Source organism: Sebastes fasciatus, unplaced genomic scaffold (genome assembly GCF_043250625.1).
Source record: "Sebastes fasciatus isolate fSebFas1 unplaced genomic scaffold, fSebFas1.pri Scaffold_82, whole genome shotgun sequence".
In the NCBI taxonomy this organism is placed as follows: domain Eukaryota; kingdom Metazoa; phylum Chordata; class Actinopteri; order Perciformes; family Sebastidae; genus Sebastes; species Sebastes fasciatus.
In genome coordinates, this window is record NW_027428270.1 from 18389 (window position 1) to 33087 (window position 14699).

Genomic DNA, 14699 nt, shown 5'->3' on the forward strand with positions numbered 1-14699 from the left:
CTCACTCTGTCTCTGTTTTATTGTGGAGGGGTCTCACTCTGTCTCTGTTTTATTGTGAAGAGGTCTCACTCTGTCTCTGTTTTATTGTGGAGGGGTCTCAGTCTGTCTCTGTTTTATTGTGGAGGGGTCTCACTCTGTCTCTGTTTTATTGTGGAGGGGTCTCACTCTGTCTCTGTTTTATTGTGGAGGGGTCTCACTCTGTCTCTGTTTTATTGTGGAGGGGTCTCACTCTGTCTCTGTTTTATTGTGAAGAGGTCTGTCTCTGTTTTATTGTGGAGGGGTCTCACTCTGTCTCTGTTTTATTGTGGAGGGGTCTCACTCTGTCTCTGTTTTATTGTGGAGGGGTCTCACTCTGTCTCTGTTTTATTGTGAAGAGGTCTCACTCTGTTTTATTGTGAAGAGGTCTCACTCTGTCTCTGTTTTATTGTGAAGAGGTCTCACTCTGTTTTATTGTGAAGAGGTCTCACTCTGTCTCTGTTTTATTGTGAAGAGGTCTCACCCTGCAGCATCTTTAACGTGAATCCTGAGCTCAGCAGAAGCAGTCAGAGTGAGCCCTCTCACTGCAGAGACACTCTGCTCATTGACGCAGCACGAAACAGGAAGCAGCAGCAGAAGAAGAAGAGACGAGGAGAGTCACAGTTCCTCAGTAAAAATCGATCATTGATCATCGATCATCGATCATCGGCGTGAGGTAGAGCCGATGGCGGCGCTGCAGCTTCCTGCCGAGCTGTGGCTGCAGGTGTTCAGCTTCCTGTCGTGGAGAGACAAGCTGAGCGTGCGCTGCACCTGTTGTCACTTCAGACACCTGCTGGATAAGTCCCGCCCCCTGTGGCGAGGCTTCAGCGTGGTGCTGCGACACTTCTCCCGCTACAACCCGCCCTTCTGGCGTAGCCTGGCTCAGAGGCAGGTGAGCGCCGCGTGCGTGCGTTCAGGTGAGAGGAAACACCTGAAGCAACTCGCCGCCTGGCTTCCCGCTCTCGAGGCGTTGCGATTGGACGAATGGAGGGAAGGGGGCGTCGACGAGCTGAAGCTGTTCCGCCGGCTGCAGCGTCTGTCCGTTACTTCCTGTCCCGCGCCGCTGAAGAACGTCAACTTCCTGTTTCCTCTGAGTCAGCAGCTGTTGCAGCTCAGACTGTGCAACGTGCAGCTCACCTGTCCCGCCGCTCACCTGTCGGCCGCCATCGGTCAGCTGACCCGCCTCACCTCGCTGCTGCTGCACCACGACGGCAGTCTGAGAGTCCCGCCGCCGAGCGGCGTCCTCGCTCGCCTGACGCACCTCAGACACCTGTCCTGGACCATGATCACCTACAAGACGCTGTCACATGACTTCTTCAGCCCCGCCCACCTCACAGGTAAACACACCTGTAGGGTTAAACAGCCAATCAGCACGCAGCATCACTGCTAGTCCCTGATTGGCTCCAGACTTGGTGTGATGTCATCACAGTGTCAGTGAGGTGTCGGCAGCGTCCAGGTGAGCTGACAGGTGTGTGTGTGTGTGTGTGTGTTTGTGTGTCTGCAGGTGGGGGTGCTCTGCAGCTGTCTGACCTCCAGCTGTTGAACTACGACGCTGTGGTGACACAGGAAGTCCTGCAGCCGTTGTCCCGCCTCCGCAGCCTGTCAATCTTCCACCTGTACTCCGTCCCTGGACCCACCTGTCACCTGACCACCTGGCTGACGGCTCTGACGCAGCTCCACAGCCTCAGCGTGCACGGTGAGACTCTACTGAGACTCTACTGAGACTCTACTGAGACTCTACTGGGACTCTACTGAGACTCTACTGTGACTCTACTGAGACTCTACTGAGACTCTACTGGGACTCTACTGAGACTCTACTGTGACTCTACTGAGACTCTACTGAGACTCTACTGAGACTCTACTGTGACTCTACTGTGACTCTACCGTGACTCTACTGTGACTCTACCGTGACTCTACTGTGACTCTACCGTGACTCTACTGTGATTCTACCGTGACTCTACTGTGACTCTACCGTGACTCTACTGTGATTCTATTGTGACTCTACTGTGATTCTATTGTGACTCTACTGTGATTCTATTGTGACTCTACCGTGACTCTACTGTGATTCTACCGTGACTCTACTGTGACTCTACCGTGACTCTACTGTGACTCTACCGTGACTCTACCGTGACTCTACTGAGACTCTACTGAGACTCTACCGTGACTCTACTGTGACTCTACCGTGACTCTACTGTGACTCTACCGTGACTCTACTGTGATTCTATTGTGACTCTACCGTGACTCTACCGTGACTCTACTGTGACTCTACCGTGACTCTACTGTGACTCTACTGAGACTCTACCGTGACTCTACTGTGATTCTACTGTGACTCTACTGAGACTCTACTGAGACTCTACCGTGACTCTACCGTGACTCTACTGTGATTCTATTGTGACTCTACCGTGACTCTACCGTGACTCTACTGTGACTCTACCGTGACTCTACTGTGATTCTATTGTGACTCTACCGTGACTCTACCGTGACTCTACTGTGACTCTACCGTGACTCTACTGTGACTCTACCGTGACTCTACTGTGATTCTACTGTGACTCTACCATGACTCTACTGAGACTCTACTGAGACTCTACCGTGATTCTACCGTGACTCTACTGTGACTCTACCGTGACTCTACCGTGACTCTACTGTGATTCTATTGTGACTCTACTGTGACTCTACTGTGATGTCACGATGACCTCACTCTGCCTGTCCAATAGGAGGCCATCCTCTGGCGGCGTACGCTGACTTCCTGCCGTCGTCCCTCCTCAGTCTGACTCTGTGTGTGGACCTGCAGCCTGAAGACCTGCAGGTGGTCTCCCAGCGAGCTCCTCACCTAGAACACCTGCACCTGGAGCCCTGGAGCTCCTCCTCCAGCCTGGTCAGACTCCTCCCACAGCTCTTCCCTCACCTGAGGACGCTCCGGATCAGGTGAGTCCCTGACCCGTCATGACCTCTGACCTCTGACTTCAACCTGCTGGTCTCCACAGTAACCCGCCGGTCTCCGTAGTACCCGCCGGTCTCCGTAGTAACCCGCCGGTCTCCGTAGTAACCGCCGGTCTCCGTAGTACCCGCCGGTCTCCGTAGTACCCGTTGGTCTCTGTAGTACCCGCCGGTCTCCGTAGTACCCGTTGGTCTCCGTAGTACCCGTTGGTCTCTGTAGTAACCGCCGGTCTCCGTAGTAACCGCCGGTCTCCGTAGTACCCGTTGGTCTCTGTAGTACCCGCCGGTCTCCGTAGTACCCGTTGGTCTCCGTAGTACCCGTTGGTCTCCGTAGTAACCGCCGGTCTCCGTAGTACCCGCCGGTCTCCGTAGTAACCGCCGGTCTCCGTAGTACCCGCCGGTCTCCGTAGTACCCGTTGGTCTCTGTAGTACCCGCCGGTCTCCGTAGTACCCGTTGGTCTCCGTAGTAACCGCCGGTCTCCGTAGTACCCGCCGGTCTCCGTAGTACCCGCCGGTCTCCGTAGTACCGTTGGTCTCTGTAGTAATCTGCCAGTTGTTGTTTTGTTTCAGACATCATCACCTGTCCGACGAGGACTTCCTGTGTCTTCAGCAGCTTCAGCGTCTCGACACTCTGGAGGTTCTGGACTCGTTCTACAGACCCGACCCGACGGACCCGACCCGGGTCGTCAACCAGCCAAGTCCTCGTCTGCTGCAGCTGATCTCCGACCTGCAGAACCTGACCAATCACAGAGTCCAAGTCCTCACCAGCTCACACAGAGACCCGCTCTCCTGCCACTGTGTCTGACCAATCATAGACCTCCTGACCAATCATAGACCTCCTGACCAATCACAGACCTCCTGACCAATCACAGACCTCCTGACCAATCAAAGACCTCCTGACCAATCACAGACCTCCTGACCAATCACAGACCACCTGACCAATCACAGACCTCCTGACCAATCAAAGACCTCCTGACCAATCACAGAGCTCCTGACCAATCACAGACCACCTGACCAATCACAGACCTCCTGACCAATCACAAACCACCTGACCAATCACAGACCACCTGACCAATCACAGACCACCTGACCAATCACAGACCACCTGACCAATCACAGACCTCCTGACCAATCATAGACAACCTGACCAATCACAGACCACCTGACCAATCACAGACCTCCTGACCAATCATAGACCACCTGACCAATCACAGACCACCTGACCAATCACAGACCACCTGACCAATCACAGACCTCCTGACCAATCATAGACGTCCTGACCAATCACAGACCACCTGACCAATCAAAGACCACCTGACCAATCACAGACCTCCTGACCAATCACAGACCTCCTGACCAATTATAGACCTCCTGACCAATTATAGACCTCCTGACCAATCACAGACCACCTGACCAATCAAAGACCTCCTGACCAATCATAGACCTCCTGACCAATCACAGACCACCTGACCAATCAAAGACCTCCTGACCAATCACAGACCGTCTGACCAATCACAGACCTCCACTGCTCTCCTGCCACTGTGTCTGACCCTGGGGAGGGGCAAACGGTTCTAAAAGTCTGTTGTGAAATATTACTCAACTAAAGGCTCTAAAGGTTCTATTATGGCTTCCTTCTTTCTTCTTTTAATGTACATCTATAATAACTACCAACTCTACTCTATCAACATCATGTACATCTATAATAAATACCAACTCTACTCTATCAACATCATGTACATCTATAATAAATACCTACTCTACTCTATCAACAACATGTATATCTATAATAACTACCAACTCTACTCTATCAACATCATGTACATCTATAATAAATACCTCTACTCTATCAACATCATGTATATCTATAATAAATACCTACTCTACTCTATCAACAACATGTATATCTATAATAACTACCAACTCTACTCTATCAACATCATGTACATCTATAATAAATACCTCTACTCTATCAACATCATGTACATCTATAATAAATACCTACTCTACTCTATCAACAACATGTATATCTATAATAACTACCAACTCTACTCTATCAACATCATGTATATCTATAATAACTACCAACTCTACTCTATCAACATCATGTATATCTATAATAAATACCTCTACTCTATCAACATCATGTACATCTATAATAAATACCAACTCTACTCTATCAACATCATGTACATCTATAATAAATACCTCTACTCTATCAACATCATGTATACCTATAATAACTACCAACTCTACTCTATCAACATCATGTACATCTATAATAAATACCAACTCTACTCTATCAACATCATGTACATCTATAATAAATACCTCTACTCTATCAACATCATGTACATCTATAATAAATACCTCTACTCTATCAACATCATGTATATCTATAATAAATACCTACTCTACTCTATCAACAACATGTATATCTATAATAACTACCAACTCTACTCTATCAACATCATGTACATCTATAATAAATACCTCTACTCTATCAACATCATGTACATCTATAATAAATACCTACTCTACTCTATCAACAACATGTATATCTATAATAACTACCAACTCTACTCTATCAACATCATGTATATCTATAATAACTACCAACTCTACTCTATCAACATCATGTATATCTATAATAAATACCTCTACTCTATCAACATCATGTACATCTATAATAAATACCAACTCTACTCTATCAACATCATGTACATCTATAATAAATACCTCTACTCTATCAACATCATGTATACCTATAATAACTACCAACTCTACTCTATCAACATCATGTACATCTATAATAAATACCTCTACTCTATCAACATCATGTACATCTATAATAAATACCAACTCTACTCTATCAACATCATGTATATCTATAATAAATACCTCTACTCTATCAACATCATGTACATCTATAATAAATACCAACTCTACTCTATCAACATCATGTACATCTATAATAAATACCTCTACTCTATCAACATCATGTACATCTATAATAAATACCTACTCTACTCTATCAACAACATGTATATCTATAATAACTACCAACTCTACTCTATCAACATCATGTATATCTATAATAACTACCAACTCTACTCTATCAACATCATGTATATCTATAATAAATACCTCTACTCTATCAACATCATGTACATCTATAATAAATACCAACTCTACTCTATCAACATCATGTACATCTATAATAAATACCTCTACTCTATCAACATCATGTATACCTATAATAACTACCAACTCTACTCTATCAACATCATGTACATCTATAATAAATACCAACTCTACTCTATCAACATCATGTATATCTATAATAAATACCTCTACTCTATCAACATCATGTACATCTATAATAAATACCAACTCTACTCTATCAACATCATGTACATCTATAATAAATACCTCTACTCTATCAACATCATGTATACCTATAATAACTACCAACTCTACTCTATCAACATCATGTACATCTATAATAAATACCAACTCTACTCTATCAACATCATGTACATCTATAATAAATACCAACTCTACTCTATCAACATCATGTATATCTATAATAAATACCTCTACTCTATCAACATCATGTACATCTATAATAAATACCAACTCTACTCTATCAACATCATGTACATCTATAATAAATACCTCTACTCTATCAACATCATGTATACCTATAATAACTACCAACTCTACTCTATCAACATCATGTACATCTATAATAAATACCTCTACTCTATCAACATCATGTATATCTATAATAACTACCAACTCTACTCTATCAACATCATGTATATCTATAATAAATACCTCTACTCTATCAACATCATGTACATCTATAATAAATACCAACTCTACTCTATCAACATCATGTACATCTATAATAAATACCTCTACTCTATCAACATCATGTATACCTATAATAACTACCAACTCTACTCTATCAACATCATGTACATCTATAATAAATACCAACTCTACTCTATCAACATCATGTATATCTATAATAACTACCAACTCTACTCTATCAACATCATGTATATCTATAATAAATACCAACTCTACTCTATCAACATCATGTACATCTATAATAAATACCTCTACTCTATCAACATCATGTACATCTATAATAAATACCTCTACTCTATCAACATCATGTACATCTATAATAAATACCTACTCTACTCTATCAACATCATGTATATCTATAATAACTACCAACTCTACTCTATCAACATCATGTACATCTATAATAAATACCTCTACTCTATCAACATCATGTATATCTATAATAACTACCAACTCTACTCTATCAACATCATGTACATCTATAATAAATACCTCTACTCTATCAACATCATGTACATCTATAATAAATACCTACTCTACTCTATCAACAACATGTATATCTATAATAACTACCAACTCTACTCTATCAACATCATGTACATCTATAATAAATACCTCTACTCTATCAACATCATGTACATCTATAATAAATACCTACTCTACTCTATCAACAACATGTATATCTATAATAACTACCAACTCTACTCTATCAACATCATGTATATCTATAATAACTACCAACTCTACTCTATCAACATCATGTATATCTATAATAAATACCTCTACTCTATCAACATCATGTACATCTATAATAAATACCAACTCTACTCTATCAACATCATGTACATCTATAATAAATACCTCTACTCTATCAACATCATGTACATCTATAATAAATACCTCTACTCTATCAACATCATGTATATCTATAATAAATACCTACTCTACTCTATCAACAACATGTATATCTATAATAACTACCAACTCTACTCTATCAACATCATGTACATCTATAATAAATACCTCTACTCTATCAACATCATGTACATCTATAATAAATACCTACTCTACTCTATCAACAACATGTATATCTATAATAACTACCAACTCTACTCTATCAACATCATGTATATCTATAATAACTACCAACTCTACTCTATCAACATCATGTATATCTATAATAAATACCTCTACTCTATCAACATCATGTACATCTATAATAAATACCAACTCTACTCTATCAACATCATGTACATCTATAATAAATACCTCTACTCTATCAACATCATGTATACCTATAATAACTACCAACTCTACTCTATCAACATCATGTACATCTATAATAAATACCTCTACTCTATCAACATCATGTACATCTATAATAAATACCAACTCTACTCTATCAACATCATGTATATCTATAATAAATACCTCTACTCTATCAACATCATGTACATCTATAATAAATACCAACTCTACTCTATCAACATCATGTACATCTATAATAAATACCTCTACTCTATCAACATCATGTACATCTATAATAAATACCTACTCTACTCTATCAACAACATGTATATCTATAATAACTACCAACTCTACTCTATCAACATCATGTATATCTATAATAACTACCAACTCTACTCTATCAACATCATGTATATCTATAATAAATACCTCTACTCTATCAACATCATGTACATCTATAATAAATACCAACTCTACTCTATCAACATCATGTACATCTATAATAAATACCTCTACTCTATCAACATCATGTATACCTATAATAACTACCAACTCTACTCTATCAACATCATGTACATCTATAATAAATACCAACTCTACTCTATCAACATCATGTATATCTATAATAAATACCTCTACTCTATCAACATCATGTACATCTATAATAAATACCAACTCTACTCTATCAACATCATGTACATCTATAATAAATACCTCTACTCTATCAACATCATGTATATCTATAATAACTACCAACTCTACTCTATCAACATCATGTACATCTATAATAAATACCAACTCTACTCTATCAACATCATGTACATCTATAATAAATACCAACTCTACTCTATCAACATCATGTATATCTATAATAAATACCTCTACTCTATCAACATCATGTACATCTATAATAAATACCAACTCTACTCTATCAACATCATGTACATCTATAATAAATACCTCTACTCTATCAACATCATGTATACCTATAATAACTACCAACTCTACTCTATCAACATCATGTACATCTATAATAAATACCTCTACTCTATCAACATCATGTATATCTATAATAACTACCAACTCTACTCTATCAACATCATGTATATCTATAATAAATACCTCTACTCTATCAACACATGTACATCTATAATAAATACCAACTCTACTCTATCAACATCATGTACATCTATAATAAATACCTCTACTCTATCAACATCATGTATACCTATAATAACTACCAACTCTACTCTATCAACATCATGTACATCTATAATAAATACCAACTCTACTCTATCAACATCATGTATATCTATAATAACTACCAACTCTACTCTATCAACATCATGTATATCTATAATAAATACCAACTCTACTCTATCAACATCATGTACATCTATAATAAATACCTCTACTCTATCAACATCATGTACATCTATAATAAATACCTCTACTCTATCAACATCATGTACATCTATAATAAATACCTACTCTACTCTATCAACATCATGTATATCTATAATAACTACCAACTCTACTCTATCAACATCATGTACATCTATAATAAATACCTCTACTCTATCAACATCATGTATATCTATAATAACTACCAACTCTACTCTATCAACATCATGTACATCTATAATAAATACCTCTACTCTATCAACATCATGTACATCTATAATAAATACCTACTCTACTCTATCAACAACATGTATATCTATAATAACTACCAACTCTACTCTATCAACATCATGTACATCTATAATAAATACCTCTACTCTATCAACATCATGTACATCTATAATAAATACCTACTCTACTCTATCAACAACATGTATATCTATAATAACTACCAACTCTACTCTATCAACATCATGTATATCTATAATAACTACCAACTCTACTCTATCAACATCATGTATATCTATAATAAATACCTCTACTCTATCAACATCATGTACATCTATAATAAATACCAACTCTACTCTATCAACATCATGTACATCTATAATAAATACCTCTACTCTATCAACATCATGTATACCTATAATAACTACCAACTCTACTCTATCAACATCATGTACATCTATAATAAATACCAACTCTACTCTATCAACATCATGTACATCTATAATAAATACCTCTACTCTATCAACATCATGTACATCTATAATAAATACCTCTACTCTATCAACATCATGTATATCTATAATAAATACCTACTCTACTCTATCAACAACATGTATATCTATAATAACTACCAACTCTACTCTATCAACATCATGTACATCTATAATAAATACCTCTACTCTATCAACATCATGTACATCTATAATAAATACCTACTCTACTCTATCAACAACATGTATATCTATAATAACTACCAACTCTACTCTATCAACATCATGTATATCTATAATAACTACCAACTCTACTCTATCAACATCATGTATATCTATAATAAATACCTCTACTCTATCAACATCATGTACATCTATAATAAATACCAACTCTACTCTATCAACATCATGTACATCTATAATAAATACCTCTACTCTATCAACATCATGTATACCTATAATAACTACCAACTCTACTCTATCAACATCATGTACATCTATAATAAATACCAACTCTACTCTATCAACATCATGTACATCTATAATAAATACCTCTACTCTATCAACATCATGTATACCTATAATAAATACCTCTACTCTATCAACATCATGTACATCTATAATAAATACCAACTCTACTCTATCAACATCATGTATATCTATAATAAATACCTCTACTCTATCAACATCATGTACATCTATAATAAATACCAACTCTACTCTATCAACATCATGTACATCTATAATAAATACCTCTACTCTATCAACATCATGTACATCTATAATAAATACCTACTCTACTCTATCAACAACATGTATATCTATAATAACTACCAACTCTACTCTATCAACATCATGTATACCTATAATAACTACCAACTCTACTCTATCAACATCATGTACATCTATAATAAATACCTACTCTACTCTATCAACAACATGTATATCTATAATAACTACCACTCTACTCTATCAACATCATGTACATCTATAATAAATACCTCTACTCTATCAACATCATGTATATCTATAATAAATACCTACTCTACTCTATCAACAACATGTATATCTATAATAACTACCAACTCTACTCTATCAACATCATGTACATCTATAATAAATACCTACTCTACTCTATCAACAACATGTATATCTATAATAACTACCAACTCTACTCTATCAACATCATGTATATCTATAATAACTACCAACTCTACTCTATCAACATCATGTATATCTATAATAAATACCTCTACTCTATCAACATCATGTACATCTATAATAAATACCAACTCTACTCTATCAACATCATGTACATCTATAATAAATACCTCTACTCTATCAACATCATGTATACCTATAATAACTACCAACTCTACTCTATCAACATCATGTACATCTATAATAAATACCTCTACTCTATCAACATCATGTACATCTATAATAAATACCAACTCTACTCTATCAACATCATGTATACCTATAATAAATACCAACTCTACTCTATCAACATCATGTATACCTATAATAACTACCAACTCTACTCTATCAACATCATGTACATCTATAATAAATACCAACTCTACTCTATCAACATCATGTACATCTATAATAAATACCTCTACTCTATCAACATCATGTATATCTATAATAACTACCAACTCTACTCTATCAACATCATGTATATCTATAATAAATACCTCTACTCTATCAACATCATGTACATCTATAATAAATACCAACTCTACTCTATCAACATCATGTACATCTATAATAAATACCTCTACTCTATCAACATCATGTACATCTATAATAACTACCAACTCTACTCTATCAACATCATGTACATCTATAATAAATACCAACTCTACTCTATCAACATCATGTATATCTATAATAACTACCACTCTACTCTATCAACATCATGTATATCTATAATAAATACCAACTCTACTCTATCAACATCATGTACATCTATAATAAATACCTCTACTCTATCAACATCATGTACATCTATAATAAATACCTCTACTCTATCAACATCATGTACATCTATAATAAATACCTACTCTACTCTATCAACATCATGTATATCTATAATAACTACCAACTCTACTCTATCAACATCATGTACATCTATAATAAATACCTCTACTCTATCAACATCATGTATATCTATAATAACTACCAACTCTACTCTATCAACATCATGTACATCTATAATAAATACCTCTACTCTATCAACATCATGTACATCTATAATAAATACCTACTCTACTCTATCAACAACATGTATATCTATAATAACTTCAATATCACCAACTCTACTCTATCAACATCATGTACATCTATAATAAATACCAACTCTACTCTATCAACATCATGTACATCTATAATAAATACCTCTACTCTATCAACATCATGTATACCTATAATAACTACCAACTCTACTCTATCAACATCATGTACATCTATAATAAATACCTCTACTCTATCAACATCATGTACATCTATAATAAATACCTCTACTCTATCAACATCATGTATACCTATAATAACTACCAACTCTAATCTATCAACATCATGTATATCTATAATAAATACCTCTACTCTATCAACATCATGTACATCTATAATAAATACCAACTCTACTCTATCAACATCATGTACATCTATAATAAATACCTCTACTCTATCAACATCATGTACATCTATAATAAATACCTACTCTACTCTATCAACAACATGTATATCTATAATAAATACCTCTACTCTATCAACATCATGTATATCTATAATAAATACCAACTCTACTCTATCAACATCATGTACATCTATAATAAATACCAACTCTACTCTATCAACATCATGTACATCTATAATAAATACCTCTACTCTATCAACATCATGTACATCTATAATAAATACCAACTCTACTCTATCAACATCATGTACATCTATAATAAATACCTCTACTCTATCAACATCATGTATACCTATAATAAATACCAACTCTACTCTATCAACATCATGTACATCTATAATAAATACCAACTCTACTCTATCAACATCATGTACATCTATAATAAATACCTCTACTCTATCAACATCATGTACATCTATAATAAATACCTCTACTCTATCAACAACATGTATATCTATAATAACTACCAACTCTACTCTATCAACATCATGTATATCTATAATAACTACCAACTCTACTCTATCAACATCATGTATATCTATAATAACTACCTCTACTCTATCAACATCATGTATATCTATAATAAATACCAACTCTACTCTATCAACATCATGTATATCTATAATAAATACCTCTACTCTATCAACATCATGTACATCTATAATAAATACCAACTCTACTCTATCAACATCATGTACATCTATAATAAATACCTCTACTCTATCAACATCATGTATACCTATAATAAATACCTCTACTCTATCAACATCATGTACATCTATAATAAATACCTCTACTCTATCAACATCATGTACATCTATAATAAATACCAACTCTACTCTATCAACATCATGTATATCTATAATAAATACCTCTACTCTATCAACATCATGTACATCTATAATAAATACCAACTCTACTCTATCAACATCATGTATACCTATAATAACTACCAACTCTACTCTATCAACATCATGTACATCTATAATAAATACCAACTCTACTCTATCAACATCATGTATATCTATAATAACTACCAACTCTACTCTATCAACATCATGTATATCTATAATAAATACCTCTACTCTATCAACATCATGTACATCTATAATAAATACCAACTCTACTCTATCAACATCATGTACATCTATAATAAATACCTCTACTCTATCAACATCATGTATACCTATAATAACTACCAACTCTACTCTATCAACATCATGTACATCTATAATAAATACCTCTACTCTATCAACATCATGTACATCTATAATAAATACCTACTCTACTCTATCAACAACATGTATATCTATAATAAATACCTACTCTACTCTATCAACATCATGTACATCTATAATAAATACCTCTACTCTATCAACATCATGTATATCTATAATAAATACCTCTACTCTATCAACATCATGTACATCTATAATAAATACCTCTACTCTATCAACATCATGTATATCTATAATAACTACCAACTCTACTCTATCAACAACATGTATACCTATAATAAATACCAACTCTACTCTATCAACATCATGTACATCTATAATAAATACCTCTACTCTATCAACATCATGTATATCTATAATAACTACCAACTCTACTCTATCAACATCATGTACATCTATAATAAATACCTCTACTCTATCAACATCATGTATACCTATAATAACTACCAACTCTACTCTATCAACATCATGTACATCTATAATAAATACCTACTCTACTCTATCAACATCATGTATATCTATAATAACTACCAACTCTACTCTATCAACATCATGTAC

At 36.2% G+C, this 14699-nt stretch overlaps 1 protein-coding gene and 1 long non-coding RNA gene across 2 annotated transcripts; one reads left to right on the forward strand and one right to left on the reverse strand.

Annotated features, from left to right (window-relative positions):
- The first annotated feature begins 538 nt into the window (after window positions 1-538).
- LOC141763875 (uncharacterized) lies at window positions 539-4571 on the forward strand. Its single transcript, XM_074628645.1, has 4 exons — window positions 539-1352; window positions 1520-1711; window positions 2730-2940; window positions 3523-4571. Exons 1-4 carry the CDS (start codon window positions 701-703, stop codon window positions 3755-3757), a joined length of 1290 nt encoding a protein of 429 aa, XP_074484746.1. The 5' UTR covers window positions 539-700; the 3' UTR covers window positions 3758-4571.
- LOC141763876 (uncharacterized) lies at window positions 4117-4696 on the reverse strand. The gene is made up of 3 exons (XR_012593188.1): window positions 4435-4696; window positions 4267-4301; window positions 4117-4228 (listed from the first exon to the last, which is right to left on the reverse strand). It is a non-coding gene; the product is annotated as an uncharacterized LOC141763876 (long non-coding RNA).
- Window positions 4697-14699: the final 10003 nt, after the last annotated feature.

Coding starts and splice junctions, on each gene's coding strand:
- LOC141763875 (XM_074628645.1), top strand. CDS start 701: ATGGCGGCGCTGCAGCTTCCTGCCGAGCTGTGGCTGCAGGTGTTCAGC. Junction 1,353..1,519: donor CAGCCCCGCCCACCTCACAG/GTAAACACACCT, acceptor GTGTGTCTGCAG/GTGGGGGTGCTCTGCAGCTG. Junction 2,941..3,522: donor CTGAGGACGCTCCGGATCAG/GTGAGTCCCTGA, acceptor GTTTTGTTTCAG/ACATCATCACCTGTCCGACG.